Raw genomic sequence first — 23,300 nt, forward strand, 5'->3', positions numbered from 1 at the left:
GTTACGCTGTCTGCAGACTACCTCCCGGCTCAGCCAAAAGCCTCCTGCCTCCTCATACAAGGCGGCCAAGGCCAGGGCATCCAGGGGGTCCGTCTGGAGCATTCACAAGCATGGAGCATGGTGGGAGGCTGGAAGTGCTATCCTTCCCTCGCTCAGGCAGTGATGAGTTCCCATAGTGGGACCAGGGCTGGCTGATTCCTCCTGCTCAAATCAGGCTATTAAAACTGCTGTGGGCTTTTACTGTGTGGTTCTATGGCAAGCAGGTCATCTTTGTGCTTCCTATTCCTGCTACTTTATGCTCAAGAGAGTAGAGATACCCATTTCAGAAAACGTGGCACCCCTTCTCCTAGGCCAGCCAACCCTTCCTCCGAGTACAATTGTTAGGAGGCCTCAGCACGTGCACCAAAGGCTATTTATGTGACTGACAGAAAGCATCACTTACCTTGTACTTCCTACTTAACTATTTCTCCCTTAGGTGAAATGAAACTGAGTTTAAGGGAATGAGGTAGACTATAAATATAGGAGATAAACTAAGAATAATGGTACCTGGGTTTAGAAGAAATAGTCTCTCCTAAATTAAGGAAATAGTCAACTATTTCTACCTTTAAAGGCCTTTTAAAATAATTAAACAACATTCCATTTAACTAAATGTCCTCATTGCCTACCGGAAGGACCCTATGGAAGAGAATTTTAATGTGTTTTCTTACTCCATACCAATCATACCTTCCTGGGATTAATATTCTTTGCAGGAAAGCATTGATTAGAACTGATCATTCTGAGCATTCTCAATAAAGCATTAGTCTTCTCCCAGCTGGTAATTAAATGCCTTAAGTGACACCTAGCCCCAAAGGATTGTGGGCCCATTTTTCTATTCTTCTCCAGGGTCTACCAGTAATAAAGCAATAACTCGTCAAATGGCTGTGGGATTTCCAGAGCTCAGGTAAGTTGTGGTAAAGATTAAATGAGAAAAGACGTGAGAAAGTGCTTTGTGAAGCACGGCAGAGCCCTGGTTTCCAGCTCTGCCTCTGGTACTAGGTAACTGGCTATGTGGCCCGAGGCAAGCCACTGCCCTGTGGCAGTCCTTTCCTGGATAAAACAAGGGAATTGCCCAGATGACCACTAATGTCCCTTCCAGGACTGACAGGCTCTTGTTTTCTGAAATGCCATTATCATCAATGTTAATAATAAGCCACTTGCATGGAAAAATGCCAGGACTGGCATTCCCTGAGCTGGGACATGTGAGTTGTTTCTGTAGCGATGGGAATGGACAGATGCAAACGGAGCAGAGCTCCCTACCCAGTGTGTGAATCCGACCTCAGCAAATCCATCATTCCCATAGTTGAAACACATAAGCCAAAAAACAGGGATGAAGACCCAAGGACCTGTGAGCCAGCGTTATTCAGGAAACAAGCTGCTCACCCTCTGAACTGCTAAACCAGCAAAGTAAAATCTGCTTCCTATGTGGTAGGCAAGAATTCTATCACAAAACCTTCCATGTTGGATGCTAGGGTTTATACTCCTGAAATGGAATGTCACCTTCCCTCACCATAGCAGGCCAGGCTTCGATAGGTAGAATCTTGTATCTCAGTGACAGTGACAAAAAGGAGTCTGCTCTGTGGCCAGATGGACATCCATTGTGAGTTTTTCACCTTGTTATCACAAAGAATTCTGTCCATCAAATGCTTCCTCCTGTTTCTTTTCACAGACAGGCGCAAATGTCTTACTGAGCACTGTCTGTATTGTGCCCGGAGAAGGGCAGAGCTGTGGTTTTATTCGTCCTTTGTCTCTCTAGCTGGCAGCAATGACTGTTACCCTCCGGCTCTCTTCAATGTCAGCCTTACCCTAAATCCTTAAGGAAAATCCCCCTAAGCTCTGAAACCACCTCAGCAAAACAGCACAACACAGAAAAAGGGCTTCAGACTTTACAGGGAAAGGGACAGAGTTGTATACACATGAACACCTTCCCTTGCTGCCACCAGGTTCAAAGCAATTTTTCCATCTCTTCATTGCAAGAAAACACTCATCAGAGCTTGTTTGAGCTATAGGACCCTTTCTTCTGGGAATGCAAAGTCTAGAGAACACGCCTCGTAATAACACTTCATCACAACAGCAGCTTGTGATTTTGCCCATTTAGCTGATGTGCAGAACTACCTCTTCCTAAATCCCAAGAGAACGCGTTCCTTTCCTGGCCCCGTCAGTCAGATCACTGCAGTACAGACATTTCAGTAGCTGCATGACAAGGTCTATATCCTGAAGTTCTGGGGGAGAGGGGTTATCAACGTTTATTGGGGTATCTCTCTCCTTCTGAGTTAAAGGCAACTTCTTCAAACTGTTTTTATAAAACGTATCATGGGCATTATTCTTTTTCAGTTTCCTCTTTCTCCTACTGCACATTTCTCAATATGAACTGTGCTTTGTGCCAATAGAGGATGGATTTCCCTGGAGAGTAATAAGGCGGGGGTTAGGGGGAAGGACTCTAGGTTCCCCTTAAGAGGCACTGAATGCAGTGGTGGGCAACCTCTTTCTGAACCTCCCGGGCAGATTTGGCATTTGGAACTTAGCACCTTGGGGAAAATCAGTCCTACTCTTCGGAAAAGTGGACTAAAAGAGGAGTGATTGAGCTCATGTCATATAAAAAGTCACCTGTGAAAATCCCAATGTTTGCTTCTAACTGCTAGGCCATGTCACCTCCCTGAATGTCTACTTCCTTCATATTTTTATCTGCACAAGAGCTAAGAGATTTCAAAGGGGGCGATTACCTCTTTATCATCATGACGTCTCCGAATAAATTCTTCTGTGGATTCCAAGTAATCAGCTGGTATAAAATGCCTTGGTGATTCTGAATCTTCAAAACAATAAAGTAAAGTTAAAACAGGCAAAGATTTAGTGGGAAACCAGATTGGGAAAAGATTTCACCTTTCATCCATGACAAATATCAAGTTTGTACCGTCGTTGTTTGGTGGTCCGTATGCAAATTCTGAAGGAAAAAAACCCAAATGCCCTCCCCCTCCCGATTTTTGGATTTACTTGTGAACTAGTTTCATACAAAGAAAACTAATCAGAGGCAAAAGGTGAGCAAAGACAGGACCGTCTTTGAAAAGTGTCCCTATTAAGAGGCGTGCAGGATCTTACAGGGACACACACTGTAGACTCACACACACATACACAGGGCCACCGAGAGAGGCTGCCTCTCAAAAAACCTCAGGGTGAATTGGGATTGGTGTGAACTGCAAGGGGTTCAGGAGTTCAAATGAACAAATTTCTCAGATGAGCTAAACGGCCAATTTTTCTTTCGAAACAGAGTTTGGTGGTTAGTCTAAATGACATGGGGGATCTGTTTTTTAAAGAAGTGCAGCCACTATGAGCCATGATTAATTGCCAAGCAAAACAAACAGAAAACAAAGGACGGACCAGAAAATGAGCACCAAGGGCACACGGGAGGAGGGAACAAAGCAAGCGGAGTGGAGAGATGGGAGAGGTGAGACTGGGCAAATACACAGAAGGCCACCTCCGAGGGACGTTCCCAGTTCACTTTGGGGGTTGTTGTTCCTATCCAGGCTGTGGTCTGAGCACGGCAGAGAGTTCCCATTACTAAAGGCCGTCAGGCAGACCTCCGGGGCCGCGGGTCTCTCCTGAGGGGGCTCTGAGATCCGGCTCAGCCTGGCCATGGTGTGCCGGGAAGACAGGCGTCTGGGAACCAAGGGCCTCCCCCCGGAGGGGGGCTCGTCCTGATGGGGCTGACTTGGGGGGTCTGGCTTCTGGCCCGAGAAGTCCCCGGGACAAAGCTGTCTGGGGGGATGCTGGAAGGGCTTTTTCAACCGAAAAGGGAGGGGGCTCATTAGGTAGATGTTCCTGAGGAGCGTGCCCTTGTCCCCCCTGGGATCCGGGCGCCAGTCGGGCCGCCGGGAGGTCTGTTGCTGCTCGTGCCTACGGATGGTGGTGAAGCGGGTGTAGGAGGCCGGGCAGGTGCCCTTGCACTTGTTGAGGCGGTGTTTGGGGAAGTCTCCGTGAACGCTGCCGCTGCTGCCCTCTCGGCTGTCGCTGGAGACGTTTGAGCAGCGGTCCAGCTCGTCCGAGCAGGCGGAGAGCGGATCGGAAGGCACGAGGCCCCTGAAGCCCAAGGTGGGGTCCGCCATCCGGCTACACGCCGGGGAGGCATAGATGCCCCCAGCGTTCAGCCCACCCACCTCCCTGGGCCGGAGCTTGGTTGACTCCAGGAGGGACTCGGCCGAGCGGGCAGAGGTTAGGCCGCTCCGGGCCAGCATGGGCGTGGGGGACTTGCTCAGCCTTCCAGACAGGTCCAGCGACGGCATGGACCGGGACCGCTGAATCAGCTGCTCGAAAGCTGTGATGCGGGAGGAGACGGTGTGCTTGGGGATGTGCTCCGAGCCTTCCTGGCTGGGGCCCAGCTCGCCCCTGGCCAACGCCAGGCCGCTCCTCTCGAAGTGGGAGGCAAGATCCCGCACACTGGAGGAGGAGACGGACCCCAGGAAGAGGCCTGCCCGGTTGATCTGGTGCATATCTCGGTAGAGCATGGTGAACTGCGGGCCAGCCTTCCTCAAGAGTGGGCAGGGCCTCCTGGCGCTGGTGCTGTACTCCTGCAGGCTCATGGTGCTGCTCGACCTGCCGTCGTAGTCCCGCCGGGAGCGCACGAGCAGGTTCTCCGCGCTGCCCCCCACTTGCAGGGGGAGGCCTCTTTTGGAATCATTCAGAGGAACCGAGACAAAAAGGTTCTCACAGCTCTGAGCCTTTTCGGATGGCAACAGGACGCTCTTCTGATCCTGCAAAAGAGCGCTGGGAGCAGAGAGCCTGGGTTTGAACTTGGAGGGGAGGATTTCCGAAATGCAGGCTTTCGCAGCGGACAGGGGTTTCTTGTGCTTACACCCGGGGCCTAACGCACTGCTACTGTGAACCGCTCGGCTATGAACTGAAGATGAAGAAATCATGTGAGCATTCCCACCTTTATGATCCACTGGAAAGCATGCAGAATAAAATAAACAGACCCATTAGGTTAAAGCTGAAAGCTGCTACAAAAAAAAAAAAAAAAAAAAAAAGGAGAGGTAACATGCTCATTTGTCATAAGGGGTTTTTTGTTTTTTGTTTTAATTTCCAGTCGATGTCCGGAAGCAAAATAATCTGTGCTGCAAAGCAGGTGCAAAGATGCAAAGAAAAATGGCCACCCTGCTAGAATTAGGAAAAGCTCAGCTAATTTCTAAGAAAAGGGAATCAGAACAAAAAAGAGAGAGATGCTTCAGGGAGAGCAAGGTTGGGGTTCAAAGGAAGGGAAACTATTCATACCAGAAAGAAAAATGGCCGGTGAGAAACTAGGGGAGGGGACTAGGAGGGCTCAGTGGCCTGGAAATGGATCTGAACAAGTCAAAACTTATCGCAGTAGCTGGAGGTTCACCCTCGCTGCCATCACCCCAGGAACGGGTGTGGATGGGCGAGAGATATCCTGATAGCCGTGTGGACGGGCGAGAGGCCTGCAGGCTTCGCCCAGTTACCTTTAGTTGAGGCCGAGCTGGATGGCCTCTTGAGCCCACTCAGGCCCTGGAGAGGGATATCTCCTCCTTCCAAGACGCTTTTATAAATCTGCCTCTCATTCTCCAAGCTGGTAAGATCCCCGGGAGCCCCATCTGATTCCCTCTTCACCGCGTGGAAGTTGGAAGAATATACACTGAGAACAATGAAATTTTAAAAGAGAGAAGACAAAAAAAAAAGAGAGAGTAGGATTTAGTACTTTTAACAGTTTTCTAAAAAAGCACATTACCAGCTGAGGACAAGGAAACGCACTTCCTGGCATCCCAGCCAAGCACCGTCCCTTCTAAAGGGCATTCTTATTTAGACATAGCGCTCTACAGACAAGGCAGGCCCACAGGTGCCCCGGAATGCTCAGGAATCGTGTCTAAACAGCAAGGTGCTCTATTTGAGATGACTGCCTTGTGTTTTAAAAGAATAACTCTGAGAAACACTGCCTGGGGATGGAGGGCAGGAGGGGGGGGCCAGACAGGAGGAGGCTCTGGGGGCCCAGCGGTTGCACACAAGATGGGACCGTCGAGGACATGAGTGGAGCTTCTGACATGTTGCCAGCCAGAGTTGGCCATTTCAAGTCCACCACCTGGATTATTTTTCTGGGTTGTTCCTCACAAGCGCTTTGACCAATGGAGCATTAAAATCAACAATGAAAGGAGGTGGCCCAGCTGCCTTGGGTCTCCAGGAAAATCAGCCCCCAGGTGCAACCGGAAGCTGGGATTCTATGTATTCTTATCGCATTCACTGCTTTCAAAATTTGTATTCAGCACCTTAAGACATGTATTATGAGTATAAACGATTGCTTGTTTACATCCTTCATTTATTTTTATCTTGTTGAAAGTCTAGGTATTTTTGCAAGTTACCACAAATCCTTTTTGGAATGAGGTGGGGCACAGAAAAAATTAAGAGCGCTTACTCACTGAACCCTCCCCCTCCCCTAATTCCGGTTTTCTATGCCCTCCCCCACCAACACACTGACATGTGGGCACGCGCACACGCGCGTGCACACACACTCACTCAGATCAGTGATGACCCCTTTTCCACAAAAGCACTCAGGCTCCTGCTAGGCTGCTTTTCAGTTCTACCAAATTCCATTTACCAGTATCAATATGGAATTTTTCCAGCTCTAAAGATGTAAACAGCTTGATGAAATTACTTCATCCCAATATTTATTATGAACATTATCAAGTGGAAAGAAAAGTTTAAGGAATTACAATAGTGAACACCCATATACCACCCCCAACCTAGATTCTACAAGGAACGCTGGGCTGCATTTGCTTCCTCATACATCTGTCCGTCTCTTTCCTTCTATCCATGCATCACCATACAGTCATTTTTATGCTTCCCGCAGACTCTGGGTCCCCAGAGTTACACACAATGACGGCAACAGCAGCCGTACACCCTGCTTGGTGAGATGGCCTATGTGCGGGGCAATGTGCTAAGTGCCCGATGATCATTCGCTCTTTAATTCCCACGAACGGTCCTACTTTCCCCATACGAGGCACCGGGAGAGTCAGGCACTCATCAAAGCTGGTACAGTCAGCAGACGGGCGGCGCTGGAACTTGAACCTTGTCGTCGGGCACCACCGACGGTACTCTCGGCCACTCTAACATTTCCCTACCACCTAGGAGGCAGCACCTTCCAAGAGCCCAGGCTCGCACATCACGGGGAAACAGGGCTTAAGAATGCTGGAGCTCCGTGCGCGTCATCACTGCTGAGTGCCACCTGCCACGAATGCACCCCCGGGACAAGCGTATCCAGAGCCAGGAGTCAGAAGTGGAAAAGAGGTGGAAATTCTGTGGTAGGACAGGCAACGTCTCCACCTCAAAGTAGGCAAGTTCCCCGGAGCAATTCCATTGCTTCTAGCACTGGTAACACCCCCTCCCAGTCACCACCACTTCCTGGGCCCTTGCCATGTGCCCGCCACTGCTTTAAGGGCTTCACGTGCTCTATTCAGGGGACTGCCAGGCTATCAGGGCTCTCCCAGGCCCCTCCTCATTATCTCTGGCCTAGGTCAGGGGGTCAAATCTCTTCCCCTTTCCTCGGCCAAGACAGGAGAACATTATTGGGAATCTAAGGGGAAAGAAAAACAACCCTCAAAGCTGAGAACAAAAAGCATGTGAATGATGGGAATTCCCTGGTGGTCCAGTGGTTAGGATTCCATGCTGTCACTGCCGAGGACACGGGTTCAATCCCTGCTCAGGGAAGATCCTGTGAGCCCAGCGGCATGGCCAAAAGAAAAAAAAAAAAAAAAAAAAAAAAAGGCATGTGAATGAAGTGAGTCTACACGCAGCCCTCCAGGGTTTGTGTCTCAGAGAGAGGCCTCTGGAAAGGTCAGGATGGGGAAACACTCTTTATTTGCAGGTGCCCACTAGACTATCTCGGCCACGATTATGCTCAATAAATATCTGTGGAATGAATAAAAGGTCACATTTTCAGAAAGTAAAAATTGGCACATATGATCTGATTAAGGATATGCTTTGATTTGCGAAATTATGTATTTAAAAATTCTTTTACAAGTATAAGGATTATATCACATTCACTGAGGGCTCTTAGCTCCTGAAATCAGTGACCATGGAGTCATCGGAGGGGTGGAAAGAGAAAAACTACAGGGAATTAGGACGGCCTGAGCTCAGGCTGGCTGTCCTTACTGGTGCCCGCCTGGTCCCTGCTGGGAGGTGCCCACTCTCTCCCGCAGGCTCTGGGACAATGGCTGCACCCATGCTGCTTCTGGCTCTCCTGCTTTTGCCTGCAGGTGGCGTTCACCGACACCACCCAGGTTCTGATTAATAAAAACTGTCACCTCTTGCTAGAGAGCTGGAGGACCCCTAAAGGTGACTTGCAAGGTTGTGGCACTATCTGCCAATTTAAATAAATGTAAGCTCTTCTAAACTGGCTTTAAGTTTGAATTTCACAATGAAAAACAAATCTGCCCCTTTTCTAAATTTCCCCTTCACCGTCCACCCTCTTCTTTTTGGTTGCATTTTCTGATTTTGTCCTTCAGTTTAACCACATGTTTCTCCTTTTTTGTACAACCTCAACTAAGATCCATGCATAGATGTCCTTGAGGCTCACGGACCAATAGCCTTTTTGGGAGGGGACAGTCTCTAAAGCCCTGCTCACCTTGGTTTGGGGTTACCAGATCCCCCTCGGCACTGGGGGAGTGCCTGACGGCAGTTTCTATTCTGCTGTCCTTCCCCTTGAATTGCCTCAGCCTCAGTCAGAACCTCCCACCCAATCCTCCCTAGTTCCTCCTCACTTTGTTTGGTGCTGACTCTCGGCCGTGACCAGCTGCCTGACCCCATACCGCCTCTACCGCACCAGCTGTCAGAACCTCCCTCCCTCCCGCCACTACCCCACCTCTGGCTTTACTCCACCCGTTATCACCATTTTTTCCTGCTTCCCCACCAGAACGACAAACCAGCACTCAGGAAACCTCTCAGAATGGATTTGCTCTAGCCAATTGTTTTCTTTCTGATACCACAGCCAACATGCTTTTTCCACATGTGTAACACTTTGCAACTGAGGGGCTCCTTGTTTCAAAACAGTATCTAAAAGCTCTTGACCAATGTTTTTAAATATATCATCTCCATCAGACCTCCTAATGTTGGAAAGACGTATCATTTGTCCCACTGTCCCCAGAACCGAGGACCAGAGGGGTGAAGGCATTTGCAGAAGGTCACAGAGTTCCTGGGTCTTTGCTGTGTTCAAACAGATCAGAGAAGATGGGAAAACGAGCCAGGCTGATGGAGAAAGGCCCGATCAGGACTAGCAGCCCCCGACTGCTTCACAAAACAAGTCAAATTCAGAAGCTCAGCCCTCCGTAGCCTGAGCTGAGCTGTTTTCGGTTCGGAAAGAGCAAGCCGGGTGGGGAGAGGGGGGACAGTGCGGAGAACTCACCCTCTGGCTGAGATGCAGAGCTGGCTGCTGAGTTTCAAGGGGGATTCAATAAAAACACACTCACTGAAAGGGTAAAGTGAGAGAAGAGAGCAATCATCTTAGGCCCAATTGTTTCAATCATGCTACCAGGAGGGCTCTGGAGGAGACAGGCAGGGTCCTGGCAGGCTGTGATTCCAGCCCGGCTCCAACAAGGAATGTGATTGCTGAGGCAAATCCACTCTGTTTAAAAACTTGGAAACAATCTGGTTCTCTCAGCCTCAATTTCTTTCATCTGCAAAACTAAAAGGTGCAAAGAGACTGTCCATGAAATCCACGCTCAAATCCGTAATCTATGTAGACCTTTCTTTTGAGTTCCAGACACAGACATTTAACTGCCTTCTAGACGTCCTCACCTACATGGTCCTCAGGCATCTTAAACCCAACCTGTCCCAAACCAACCCCAGCTCTGTTCCTCTGTCTTCCTTCACCCAAGCCAGAAAGCCAGGGGAATCAACCCCCTTCTCCCTCCCCTTGCTCCCCAGACCTAAGCAGTCACCAGGTCCTGCTTACTCCCTGCCCTTGACACAGCTCACATTAATCTTGCTCTCTCTCTCCCGGGACTGCTCACGACCACTCGTCTATACCTCTGCAGGAAGCACATCACCACTCCCCGAGCCTGCAGCCCTGACTCCCTCCAATCATATCTGCAAATCACTGCCAATGATATTTCTAGAGAAGATCTCAATTTGTCATTCCACTGCTGATTTTATTCATGCCACAAATATTTACTCAGCACCTACTAAGTGTCAATCACTCTCCTAGGTGGAGATTCAACAGAGGACAAAACAAAAAATTCCAGCCTCATGAATTCACTGTTTAAAACCATTTGGTGTTTTTAGGAAAAAAGAAAAAAAAAGAAAGTAACTGTTTCTAGACTTTGGGGAAGGGAGTCTAGACAATCTTAAAGCCTTTTGTACTGCATGAAAAAAATTTTTTGTATTTATAATGTAATGCTACTGTCATTCACTTTTTATTTGCCGCTGCTCTATAAAACCTTTCTTCCATTCTCCCCAAAACAGAGGTGCTTACTCCTTCTTGGGTCCCATCATTGAATTTACCACACTGCATTCTGATTGTCATGTACAAGTGTGTAATTTCCCAATGACACTCTGAGCCCCTTGAGGCCAGGCAGTTTATCTTATGAATCATTGTATGCCTGGTGTCTAGCACTGTTCACCAAATAAATATTAGCAGAAAAAATGATTCTATGAAATTACATGCCTACAAGCACACAGATTTCTGACATTTTTAAGGACCAGGGGAGTCTCTAATCTTTCATGTAGCTCTTCAGGTAATGATTTGTGTTTTGATCTTACATTAGATTGAGGGAAATAATGTTTTCTCTAGTGGACCATCACCATTTAGGAAAGAGCAGCTTGTTCTTGAGTGCCACCTGCTGGCCAAATAGAGTAAAGCTCTTTGGTTAGGCAAAAAAATGTATTCGTGCCAATCAATGCCGAAATGATAAGTCATGATGAAAATACACCGCTGACTTATAGATCTGATAACTCCAGGGAATTAAATTCAAAATGGGACATACACTATGATTACAGGTATGAAAGATATATTTTTTGAGAGGAAGGACTGATGTTGTATTAGGGTATTGGGGCTATGGGTGAATTTCTTCCTTTCTATTCCCAGGTTTTTCTAATATTGTGATATGGAATCATGCTAATAAAATGCTAAACTGCAGTCTGCTCAAGATGTAAAAGTAGATTTAAGACAACACTATCACTTCTCCAGTGACCACAGAGTTGTTGATCCTGGGCTATCGGTGACTCCTCTTTCTTCAGCCCTCGGGTTAAGTCAAGCCTTGCCAACGTTTCTTTCACGTGTTTTGTGTCCATGCAGTGAAAGGGGCCAGATTCAGTTCACAAGCAGCCTGCCTCAGTGCTAAGCAAGTTGGATTCTAGTTAATTAAGATTCACAGATGCATTCATTTATTCAACAAACACTTATTGTGCATTTTCATATGTATCAGGCACTGATACACTTATGTTGACTCCTCACCAATTCCAAATACTGAAAAACCTAACTCATTTGAACAAACTGGGAGAAAACCAAGCCTGAATTACTGAAAAATCCCCACATGGAAGAACAGCAGGAGGGAAAAGCTCATCTATTCCTGTCAAGTGTTTCATGAGAGCTGGGCTATGGCTGAAAAACAGAGGTCTCTGGACCTATTTCCGTGATACAAATACAGTGCTTGGTAAATTAACACATCAAGTATCTTTAAGTACACCAATACTCAGAGTGTCTGAAAGCAATTTGCTCTTTTAAAAAGTCTGCATGAGTCCCCCCCTCAATCCTGCTAACACACTATTACACAAATGGTTAAGCTGTTTTTTTAATCACTCAAAACAGTAAACCCTAGCATGCCTTTGGTTCATTTATTACCCAATTTTGAATCAGTATTGGTGCAGGTGAGAGTTTACTGCTGCCACCAGCAGATCTTGGCAGTCTCCTGGCCTAGAACGTCATTGCTCCTACTCTGGTGGTAGTTCTGCCACACACAGCTGTGGAACCTGGGCACACACTACTTTTCTGTGCTTGTTTCCTCACCTATAAAATGGGGATAAAAAATAACGCCTGATCCTGAAATGTTGAGGACTAAATGAGGTAAAGTATGTACGATGCTAAGCACAGGGCCTGGCACATAGTAAATGCTCAATAAGTCGTTAAAATTATCATTTCATTCAAGACCCGCACTCTTAACTCTGGCATCCTGTGGGAGCTGCCTTCTGAGTACTTTTAACCTCTACAATCTATTTCACTCAGTTGCCACATTGCCTTTTTATTTACTAACGTTTATTTATTTATTTTTTGCGTGTTTTGCCCCTGAAACTATTAAGGGACTGCATCTTATGCTCTTATTAGAATACCCAGCATAGGGACTTCCCTGGTAGCGCAGTGGTTAAGAATCCGCCTGCCAATGCAGGGGACACAGGTTCGAGTCCTAGTCCAGGAAGATCCTACATGCCGCAGAGCAACTAAGCCCGTGCGCCACAACTACTGAGCCTGCGCACCACAACTACTGAGCCCTCGTGCCACAACTACTGAAGCCCATGCGCCTAGAGCCCGTGCTCTGCAACGAGAAGCCACCACAAGGAGAAGCCCGCACACCGCAACGAAGAGTAGCCCCCGCTCGCCACAATTAGAGAAAGCCCGCACACAGCAACAAAGACCCTGCACACAGCAACAAAGACCCAACACAGCCAAAAATAAATAAATAAATGTATATTTAAAAAAAAAAAAAAAAAAAAAAGAATACTCAGCATAGTGCCTTAGATCCGGTAGAAATTCACTCAGCCAGCCACCTGAAGCAATTTTTTCACCAAAGTACCCTAATCCCAGTTCACTGACTTTCAAATGAAACTACTCTTGCAAAATGCCTTCTTTGGCAAGATATGATAGGTGGGATATGCCCAAGTGACCATAAGATCTGCCCCCATAAACTCAGCATTCAGACCAAGTCAGGCGTCTATTTGAAGAGGTGAACTTTGCTCATTGTGGACTTACCCAACCCAAATGGAACAGGTAATAGTGTGCCTTTCCTCCCTGTCCTCTTTCAAAGAATGAGATACAGACGATGATATACTGGTGCTGAGATGAGAAGCTGCTCCTCCCAGAACAGCTCCCAAATGTACAGGGTGCACCAGGCAGTGTGGAGATGCAGTCCTTGCCCTCATGGAGTTCATAGTTTATTATAGTTATAAAAATACAAGAGCATAAGTCAGGTATACAGCAACAGAAGTAAGTGCCGTAAGAGGTACTAATATGAGACTGGGTATAGGAAGGATCCGTTAGGGCCCATTTATACAAGCTAAAGTGCTGGCTATTCACCATGTTTGTAAGGGTAGGAAGCAGCACTGAAACATTTGCGGCTGGGATAACAGCTGCATAGTAAAGTACAAAGGCAAGTAACCTAGCAGAGGACCTGGGATGGTTTGGGGACGGGAAAGGAGTCTGGTGGTTACCCCATGAAGAAGTGCGTGGGGTGTGCATTCATCACTCAGGCAGAATTCTAAGAATTGGTATGGGGGAATAAACCAAGGTCTCTGAGAATCAGACAAGTTGGCCCCTTCTTGGCCCCATCTTTCCTTGTGATACGTCCAGCCCGAGGACCTCACCCCACCCCCGCCTTTATACCAGATGTGGCCTTAGTCACACACTCCGTTCCCCCAAAGATCAGCACACATTCTAAAGGTAAAGATGCCAACACAGGGAAAAGCTTATCAAAGGTAATACGAATCAACACAAAATTCATTTGGGAAAGGAAGAGAAAAAAAATAATTTGAAGACGATAATTGCTACTTATCACCAAACTGTACATCATTCAAATCCACTAGACTGATAACAAAATGCAACACAAGCCTCTTCCCGTTTCTGATATTTGATACATCAAGTCGTGTAAACAGTGATAACTTACTATCCAGGAGGCTCTGAAGAAATTTCCGGAGTGGGGCTGACTGCTGAGCTCTGTAAATGTCAAAAAAAAAAAAAAAAAAAAAAAAGAATGTAGATGACTTACTTCGACTCAGATATTTCAAGCCAAGGGGAAAACGAGAGAAGTCCCTTTCCTTTCCTAGTTTAGATGAAGCCCTCTGGGAGATGGGGAGCTCGGCTGGAAAAGTCTCAGTGCTGGTGGAAGGCGGTGCTCTTTCTCTAGAAGGAGGACTTCTGGGCTTTTGCCTCCCAGTGGCTGCAACCAGGGCTCTCTGGGTGGGTCGGGAGACGCCCCACTCCTTACATTTATCTCCAGTTGCAGGCCCACTGGAAAGATGGCCCACCGCTTGGCAACAGGCACTAGTGACATGGACAGCACCCTCCAGCAGCTTATCCCCCCACCCTCGGAGCCCCTGCCAAGCCCACCAGACTCCTTCATGCACCCACATGCCTCAACCAGAGTGTCACCCAACACTTCAGGTACAGAACATACAAAAATGCATTTTACGGTGCTTTGTGTCCACCTAGGGGACTGGGATAGGGAGGGTGGGAGGGAGACGCAAGAGGGAGGGGATATGGGGATATATGTATACATACAGCTGATTCACTCTGTGATACAGCAGAAACTAACACACCATCGTAAAGTAATTATACTCCAATAAAGATGTTTTTTTAAAAATGCATTTTAAAAGACTGTACTTTTAGATCATTTATTTACCCCTGCAGATTGAGAAGTGTGGAAATTGGGAGAAATGCAGTTTCACAAAACCTATTAATGACCATTTCAGCGTGACGGGAGGGAACATGTTATCAAATTACAGGCCCCTATGCACAAGGAAGAAAACCAAGAGTCTATGCAGAGAAAAAGCAGCATAATTACAGAGTTTAGGGTTTCTAATTGTCTTGGAGAAAGAAAGGCAAAGGGTTCAATATATTTGTTTTTAAAAATAATGTGTTAGTTGAATACATCAACATAAAAGTTAACGTTTAAAGATACTTCTGGGAATTCCCTGGCTGTCTGGTGGTTAAGACTCTGTGCTTCCACTGCCGGGGGCACGGGTTCGATCCCTGGTCGGGGAACTAAGATTCCGCAAACCACACAGCGCGACCAAAACCAAAAGCTCCTACCTCTACTAATGACCACTTCAAGGAAAACAAGCTCTGTGGAGGAGAAGAGGTACTTGGGGAAAGGAGAGAAGGGAAAACACCAGGAGAAGGAAAAGGAAGAGATTGGGAAAGAGGGAGGACGACGAGAGGGGAGGCAGCCTTCGTCAGGGGCTCACCCCCAGCCCTCCTCTGCCCTCCACCCCCACTGCTCCTGAGAAGGCACTGCTCTCACCTCCACACCCATCCTTCCAGCCCCTTGGCCCGCACTGGTCTCCCAGTCTTGGCACCTGCCCCGTTGTGGGTCTCCATCTTGGAAGAACTTTTGCACAACCCTGCTGAGTCCTCTGGAAACATCCCCCTTCCTTCCTTCCACAATCACATGTTGCCAATCAGTGCTGTATCCCTGGAGGCTCCCCTGACTCTTCACCACATACTCTACCTCCCATCAACTACTTACCCAGCAACCTCTGAAGTTTTTAGAAGCCTCTTGGTTACCAAGTGCACTGACCTTCCCTCAGAGTCTATTTTTGGGGGACCCCTCGGGCAACTCTCATACTTGTTCCATCTCTCACGTTTCCTCCTCACTCTGGTTTTCTCTGACCTGCCCCTCCTCCTGTTCTGTGTCATCCAACATCCCGATGGGTAGCTGCCTGTCTCCCATCCTTTCTCTCTGCATGACTCTATCTGTAATCTACTCCCAGGTTGGGTGTCTCCACCTGCTCCCAGGGCTTCAACCATCACTTCTCTTCAGGTGACTCGGATTGACTTTCGACCTCCCTGCCTCTCATGAGACCTAGTTTTCTATTTCCAACTGTGTACTGGATATTCCCTATATGATACCAAACCAACACCTCGAAAATAAACCACCTAAAACCACCTTCTTCACCTTACCTCTGCACTGATTTTCTCCCCACCTTTCTTATGTGACATACTGATGTCCCCATTCTTCCAGGTTCCTGGCGAAAACCCTACAGGTGTCTGTGTCCCCTTCCCATTCCCCAATTCTTTGTTCTTCACACCGATTAGTTAAAATGTCCCACTGCAATTTCCTCTGTGATTTCACATCTACCCTCATCTCTTCATGCTGGTGCCACTGGAGTACTCACCCCTACATGCCTGGACTGCTACAGTAGCCTCCTTGACCTCTCAACCTCCAACTGGAGGTTATCCCTTCAGTTCAACCTCTCTAGAGCGAGGACACTAACCTTCCTAAAACACTAGTCCTGAATTACATCATTGACTTGAGGGCAAAATCAACCATCTCTTTAACCATATTTTTGGAGTCTCTACAACCCAGGGTCAACCCTCTCTTCCCAAACCTGCCTTCCACTATTATCACCCCAAATTTTCTATTACAGATGAATTCATCTACTTTATTCCTGAATCCATCCTAAACACGTTCACTTTTGTGCTCTCTACCATGCCTCAAATGGATGGCCCCCACTTTCGCCATGTACCTAAATTCCATCAATCCCTTAAGATCCTGGCCGACTCCTGAGAAGTCTTCCCTGATTTCCTGGAAGATTTCCCCCTCTTCTGAACACTTAGAGGCCGTAACGTTCATTTAGCTCTTACCAGGCACTGCTGTGTACTGTTGGAGATCTTTTATTTATGAGTGTGACTAAGCTGTCACATTCTTGAAGGCAAAGTCCACTCTTGTGCTGATTTAGAACCTCCTTCAGCACGTCACACACACGTTAGGAACTACGGGCAACGCATAATTGAACCAATGCCAAGATGACTCATTCATGCATCAGACACCTCTTCGGGCCCACCTAGCCCCAGGCAGGGTTGTAGGTACTGGATGTCATCTCTGCCCCAAGGAGGCTGCGGTTACTGCAGTAGTTCTCTAGCTGCTGTCCATCCTGCCACATGTTACAGGACCACTCTTATTACAGTACTTTGAAAAAAGTGCCTGCTGATTCATTTCGGGCTCCCCTCCGGCCCCCCAGCTCACTTCAGGACTTACCTGCAGCCACAGTTCTCCTTTAGACCCAGCTCAGACCTCCATTCCCACAGCAGCTACAGCTGGTGCCAGTCTCCGCCCTGGTTGGAGACTCAGCGCCCCACTATGCTCACCCCGTCACGCATCTGCCTGATGGCATGCACCGTCGCTCACCTTCTGTGCTCCCCTGGGCCTAACCGCTGGTCCTGCTGGCTACCTTGTCCTTCGGTGACTCTGAATTCCCAAACCCTAACTCCCCTGGATCTGCTTGCAGTGCTTGGCTTCTGCCCCTCTTGTCCCGGGCCCCCCTGGCTGCGGCCATAATCACCTGCTTTGAGTCTCTGGCTCTACATGACTTCGTACCCAAGTCACACACACTGGTGGCCTGACCCTCCTTGTCTCAGTTCTGCTTAAGAATAACATGGTCCGTTAGCATTTTTTCCACTTCTCCTGCCACAGTCTGTGGACGTCCCAGCCTCATCGGCAGTGTCCGCATTCCTTTTTTATTTTCTATAAAGATACCCTTTCCTTGTAAGCATCTCCTTTGTTTTGTCAGGGAGCCCTGGGGGTAGTTCTCCAAACATTTGGTATTTTTCTTCGCCTTGGGAGCCCATTTACCCTGGACTCTCTCTTTTTCTGACATATCCTTTAATAAACCACATTGGGACATAGCTCCCTTTAAAAATATCAATGTAGGCAGAGTTTCAAACGCTTGTGGCCAGGCTGTCTGGCCTCCAGAGTGCATTTTTTCATTAAGAACTTTCTGACCTTTCAAATTACAAATACTACTATTCTGACAGTGCCTTGCACACAAGAGGCACTCGAATCACAGCCGCTGTGTTTTGGAAAATGATCTCTGAGGTTGGTATCTCCCAGGGCTGCAAAAAAGACACGGAAGTTGCCCCAAAAAGGCTCCCTGAAAATTCAGAGAAGGTATACACACAAGGGGGCAGAAGGGGAGTTAAAAGGGTGACCCCTTGAAAGCAGAGAAAGAGGATGATAAGCGGGGGTAAGGGGGAGCAGTTAAATCACCAGCCACCCTGCGTATATATTTGAAAAATCCCCTTTAAGGAAGATGCCAAGCTCAAAAGAAATCCAAACAAAAATTAAGTTGGGGGGTCAGGGGTGATCTAAAACAGGAGTCAGAAAGCCATGCAGCTTAAAAATGCCCAGCATACCCATTCATCACCCCAACTACATCAAAAACCATAGAACAAAGAAGAAAGCAAAGGGAACTGAGGGCACGAGAAAAACTCGGAAATACCTGTGACAGGTTTGCACTGGGTGCTTTATTAAGCGTCTCCGTTTTTTCTAAATCTGCCTCTAACTCTGTTTGGCAGAGGTTGAGATCTTTTTCTAGATTAGTCTGCTTCAAGAAAGAAAAGATGGGAAAGAGTGTTTTAGTTAGGAGGAAAGGCAGACAGCATGGAAGGTTACATTTGAAAAATGAGTTTGTTTAGTATCATACATTACTAAGGCAAAGATGGCATGACTAAAACACGAGAGCTTACTAGAAATGAGTTAAAGGCAGGAAAACAGAGAATGCAACATTAGGCATAGAGAATATAAATCCTGTGGTAATCAGAGCTCCGAAACTCTACTTGCTAGAGAGAGGAACTACACAGACCCCCAAAAAACCTACCTTTTAGGAAATACCTATTTTCTCTTTTTCAGAGTATTGGTGACTATAACACACACTATATGTCAGAAGAATAAGCAATTGCTTTAAAAACCTCTACACGTTAGTATAAGTCTTAGAGACTTCGTTAAACTGTTTTATCACCAAGCCAAAAAAAAAAAAAAAAAAAAGTTACAATCAAGTTAAAAATAAAAGGGGGGGGGGTGGATTTAATAAAAGAAAAAAGCCCACAACACACGCACACTAGCCAGGCCAGAGCGCACACACGCAGCGCACAGTGGAATTACCTTTCTATCCTCTCTAGGAAGGATAGAGCAGTCTCCAGGAGTATAATCCCATATCTTTTTGGGAGGCTGACGGGAAGCAGAGGAGGAAATGGAAGAAATGAGCGTAAAGACATAAAGACAAACATGGAGACCGGCTCAAACCAAGAGGGGCAACGCTAGGAGAACTGTCTCAACACAGAAAAGTGAACTAAAAAACAAAAGGAGCGGGCACCCTGTCTCCTGAGGCCACCTGGGGACCCCATGGAACTCAGGAGCTGGAAATGTTAAAGTGGGAGGTTTATTTCTGCATCTCTGTCTCAAGAGTCAATCACTGGTGGATTCTACATATTGAAAACTTTAAAAAGAACAAAGGAAAAAAAAATAAAGCATTAACACCAATTTGAACAAAAACAAACATTTAAATTCCTCATTGTTCTTTTCCAACTAAGATGGACACTGAGAGCCTACATTTTGGGAGCTAGTCTTCTCCCCTGTAAAATTCATTATGTCTTCATAAACGTGTGAATTTGGAGATCTGACCAAGGGTGGGTACATGGTGCTAAACGTGCTTCCTGTGGCTTGTGGCAATGAAATCCATGTATGAAACAGGTGTTAAATATTGCACTGTAGAACTAGACAATTTCACTAGATAATTTTTAAAAAATCTCCTTTTACAGTTTAACTAGACTTTGATAATACTGCTGATGGTAGAGTCAAACCTCCCATCTCTCTTAGAGAGCAGAGTTTATACTTTGAATTTAAACAGTGAACTGTAAGGTTATTTTTATTTTCTCCTTTAACTGTTCATGTTAGAATTAGAACTGCATTCCCGAAGTAGAAATCTGCCAGGAGAATTGTTCTAAGCGGGGCCCAGACGGTAGGACACCTGGAAGTTACAGGCCACTTCTATCTTTGCAACCTCTCTTTCACTAAGTAAACCTTCTTGTTCTGCCCACTTACACTTGAAATTTCTTACACAGTGACCTCTGAGGAGATGAGATCATTAATAACTCCTATCATTCTGTGCAAATTTCATCATAACCAACTCTATGGAAGCATTCAAATTAGTTTTACATTTTGCCTTGAGCTTACTTACAGAAATCACATCAATTTCTGTAGGAATTAGGGGGAGAAAAAAGAAGAAAAAGCTGACACTCCAGGCCAAATAAAAAGTAATTGATTTTACAAATGAAACGTAATTGATTCCAAGGTGCCTTCACCAGTAACTTGTGTATGTAATATAAATTGCGTATATGCTGCAATTTGTAAAGTAAGTGCCACTGACAATTACCATTCATCTTTAAGCACTTAATACAGTTGGATTGTTCATCTGGGGATGGAGATGTTTTCAAGTCACTGATGGTAGCCCTACTCATTTACTTACTGCAAAAAATAAGACAGTGTTTACAAATTAAATTGGTTTTAAATAATCTTCCCCCAAATGGTCCCTGGAGTCTTAAATTAGTTGATATCCTACAACTCATTAGACCTAAAAGGTATCACAGTCAGGAGCTTGCTGAAACTTCAGCTCATTTTGGGTGGCTTTAAGTGAAGGCGCCAAGGAAGAAAGGAGTTCAGGCTAAATGTCTAAAGTTCTGGCAGGCATTACTAGGGGGAAGTGGGTCCTAGGTTCATGTGGTGTAAAAAGGAGAAACGATGATCCTCATGGTTGATAGTAGTTTTAATTTCATTCTGCTTCTGAATGACCGAAAAATCTTCCAAAACAACTGCCATGGATTACACCCCTTTTATTTATGTCTCTTGCTCTTTTGTGGCCCAGAGTTGATTGCGATAGGAGAGAAGTGAAGAAAAAATTTCTCCCCATCACACTTTCCTCCCAAACTCTGGGAGTAATATCCAGTCATCAACCTGGTTCAACCAGATAACAAGCCCACCCTTAGGATGACTCAGACCATAAGGACCCGTTCACCTCAGTGCTGTTCCTCAGGATACAGGCATTGATTAAGCTATTTTGGCAAGTCTTCAAAAGTATCATCTTTTATTACTTTAAAAGACCTACACAAAAAAAAGGTAGTCCCATTTAAGAAGGACTCTAAGGTCTATGCAAGGAACACTCTGGCTTCAGAGAAAATGACATTTTGGAAAAGCATCTCTAAGTCTTTAAATAATTAAGAGGCAGTTAGGACAATAGGGTAGGAATACAAATTATAGGAAGGTCCCCGTACACAAATGGACCGTGTTGTTAACGTTTGTCTGGATTGGTTGTGTGGGCTCAGGCTAGGCTATGGTTTCCAGCAGAAACAATGCTAATTCACGGAGCTATTCACAGAGCCTATCTAAATATGCTGTGACTGAAATGCTGTCTACTGCTAACGAAAGGAGTATTATTTACGATGACAGATTTAATAAAACAAATCAATCACAATTAATTAGAAAAAAATGGCTTCATAACTTTTCCTAAAAGTTAACATTTCAGTAAAACTAATATAGTTATTTGTTATCTGGCAAATGAGGAGATGGCTAGAAATTTGTGGATTCTGAACAGGGTTTCAAAACTCAATGGCATAGACTCCTTATTATAAACAATTTAAAGCTAATATCTTTTGCTTTCTCTGATGAAAGCATGGCATTATCATTGCGTGTACCAATCATGGTCTTTTTTTTGAGGGGGCAGGGGTACACATTTCTGCAGGTTTTTTGTGAGATAATTGAGCAGGTTTTAAGAGAAAGAAAAGGAAAAGGGTTAGGATACTGTTAAATCTTTGCATGTGGAAGAGACTGCGTGAGGTAGACTTCATTGATGTGTGAATGGTGGACAGCAGAGAAAACAGGGAGAGAGAGGAGAAGTGAGGTGTGTACCAAAGCTTTGGGGAGGGGAGGAGACGGTGCAGACTTGGGGTTGGATGCTTCCCTCTCTGCTGGTCATTAGGTGGCGCTGTTCATCCAGGACACCTTGGCTGACATTTGGTGACAGTGTCAGGGAGGGGACAAAGTGGGAGGAATGCCTGTTCCTACAAGAAGGGGTGTTTGCAAGGCAGGTGCTCCTAACTCAGAAAATGACTGAACATTCAAACAAAGCTCAGCAATTCCAGAGCAACAGTTAAATTTCTCCGTCTTCATCTTCCTTAAAAATGTACCACAGAATTTAACATTTTACTGAACTATAAAGTTAACTGCTATCTGCAAATAAAACTATCATTCTAAATCATGGTGATTCAAATGCCGGATTCAATGCTTAAAGTCTCATACAAACATCTAATAAAATGTTTTATTTTTATATACTAAATCCCTCCACCTGTAAATTCTTTTTGCAGCTGTAATAATTAAGACTTTAAAGTAACTGGAGCTTTAAAGTCAGTTTCCAGTCATCTCCAGTGGAAAAAGGAGCTCAATTCTCCCCTTCGGTTTGATACTCCTTTGGGTACAAGGCCAAGAAAATCCTCCTTTAAGTGCCAAAAATCAATTTGTACCAAAGCGAACTCAGACACATCACAGGGAAGCTACAGGCTATTGGGCTGAATACTAAGTTTGCTAGAATTCCTAACTCTCATTTCTAATTTTGGGAAATATTATCCTACCTCATAGAAATCATTCCCTAAAAGTCGCCTGTAACAGGATGGCATTCGAGGATCACCTCTGCATAGAGAGGACCTTTTCCACTTGTGCTGGCACTTCCCTTGCATGTGTGCTTCTAAAATTTCTATTTAAAGCAGTGACAGTGCTGGTCTTTCTCAGTGTGTAATGCATTTTCCTGGTTGTCTTTGGTATACCATGAAGACTTTGGTCAAGGAACTGAACCAAAGGCCGAAATAATGCAATCTACAAGGTGTGTGATATTTGTTGCTAGTGGTGGGAGGTCCTGAAACAAGCAATGACTTAGCCATGTCTCCTGGGGGATTTTCTAGCAAGAAACACTGTCCAGAGCTCACTGTCCTTTCTTGGTGAAGTAAAGCAATGGGAAGCTCACAGGTTGTAGCGAGAATAGACAATCCCACCACTGACAGCCAACAAGGCTGCTCCCCACTTCCTGAATTCTTTACAAATAGGTCTGGTTTTTTAGCAGCAACAATGCATCAACAGCACTATTAAAAAAAGGTGTCTATAACCACTGAAGCTATTAAACTTACCGGTTTCCCAAACTCCAATTCCGAAAAGAATTTATACCAAGGTTCATTCTTTAAATCTATCTCTTCTGGGCTTATATCCCGACTCTATAGGGGTTGGTGATAGGGAAATGGAAGAGAGAGAAGGATAACATTATGCAGAGATTACATAGGAACCGGCCAGTAGAGATGCAGTGGTTTCCAGAAATATACAGCACCTGCATTCAACAGCAGCGATCATCCGTTTCTTTATTGACATGAGCAAAATCAGGGGAGCTGAAACAGGCGGGAAAGGATGTGTTTATGAAAACAGGCACACTGAGGTAGGGAGCAGTGAGGGAGGCATTCTCGGTCCCAAGGC

General features: G+C 45.9%; 1 protein-coding gene across 15 annotated transcripts in view; it reads right to left on the minus strand.

Moving 5' to 3' along the window:
- SORBS1 (sorbin and SH3 domain containing 1) overlaps positions 1-23,300 on the minus strand; it is a 243,256-nt gene that overhangs the window by 33,596 nt on the left and 186,360 nt on the right. For 8 of the 15 annotated variants that reach the window (XM_068548258.1, XM_068548254.1, XM_068548246.1 and 5 more), the window contains 4 exons: positions 22,964-23,047; positions 13,902-13,951; positions 5,505-5,677; positions 2,760-2,845 (listed from right to left, as the gene is read on the minus strand). In XM_068548258.1, coding sequence (XP_068404359.1) covers positions 2,760-2,845; positions 5,505-5,677; positions 13,902-13,951; positions 22,964-23,047 — 393 coding nt within the window. Of the gene's footprint in view, positions 1-2,759; positions 2,846-3,508; positions 4,973-5,504; positions 5,678-13,901; positions 13,952-18,234; positions 18,337-18,896; positions 18,963-22,963; positions 23,048-23,300 lie in introns of all 15 variants that reach the window. The other 7 variants (XM_068548256.1, XM_068548250.1, XM_068548255.1 and 4 more) reach the window with 2 other exon arrangements.

The sequence above is a fragment of the Eschrichtius robustus genome, chromosome 7 (assembly GCF_028021215.1).
Source record: "Eschrichtius robustus isolate mEscRob2 chromosome 7, mEscRob2.pri, whole genome shotgun sequence".
Lineage (NCBI taxonomy): Eukaryota > Metazoa > Chordata > Mammalia > Artiodactyla > Eschrichtiidae > Eschrichtius > Eschrichtius robustus.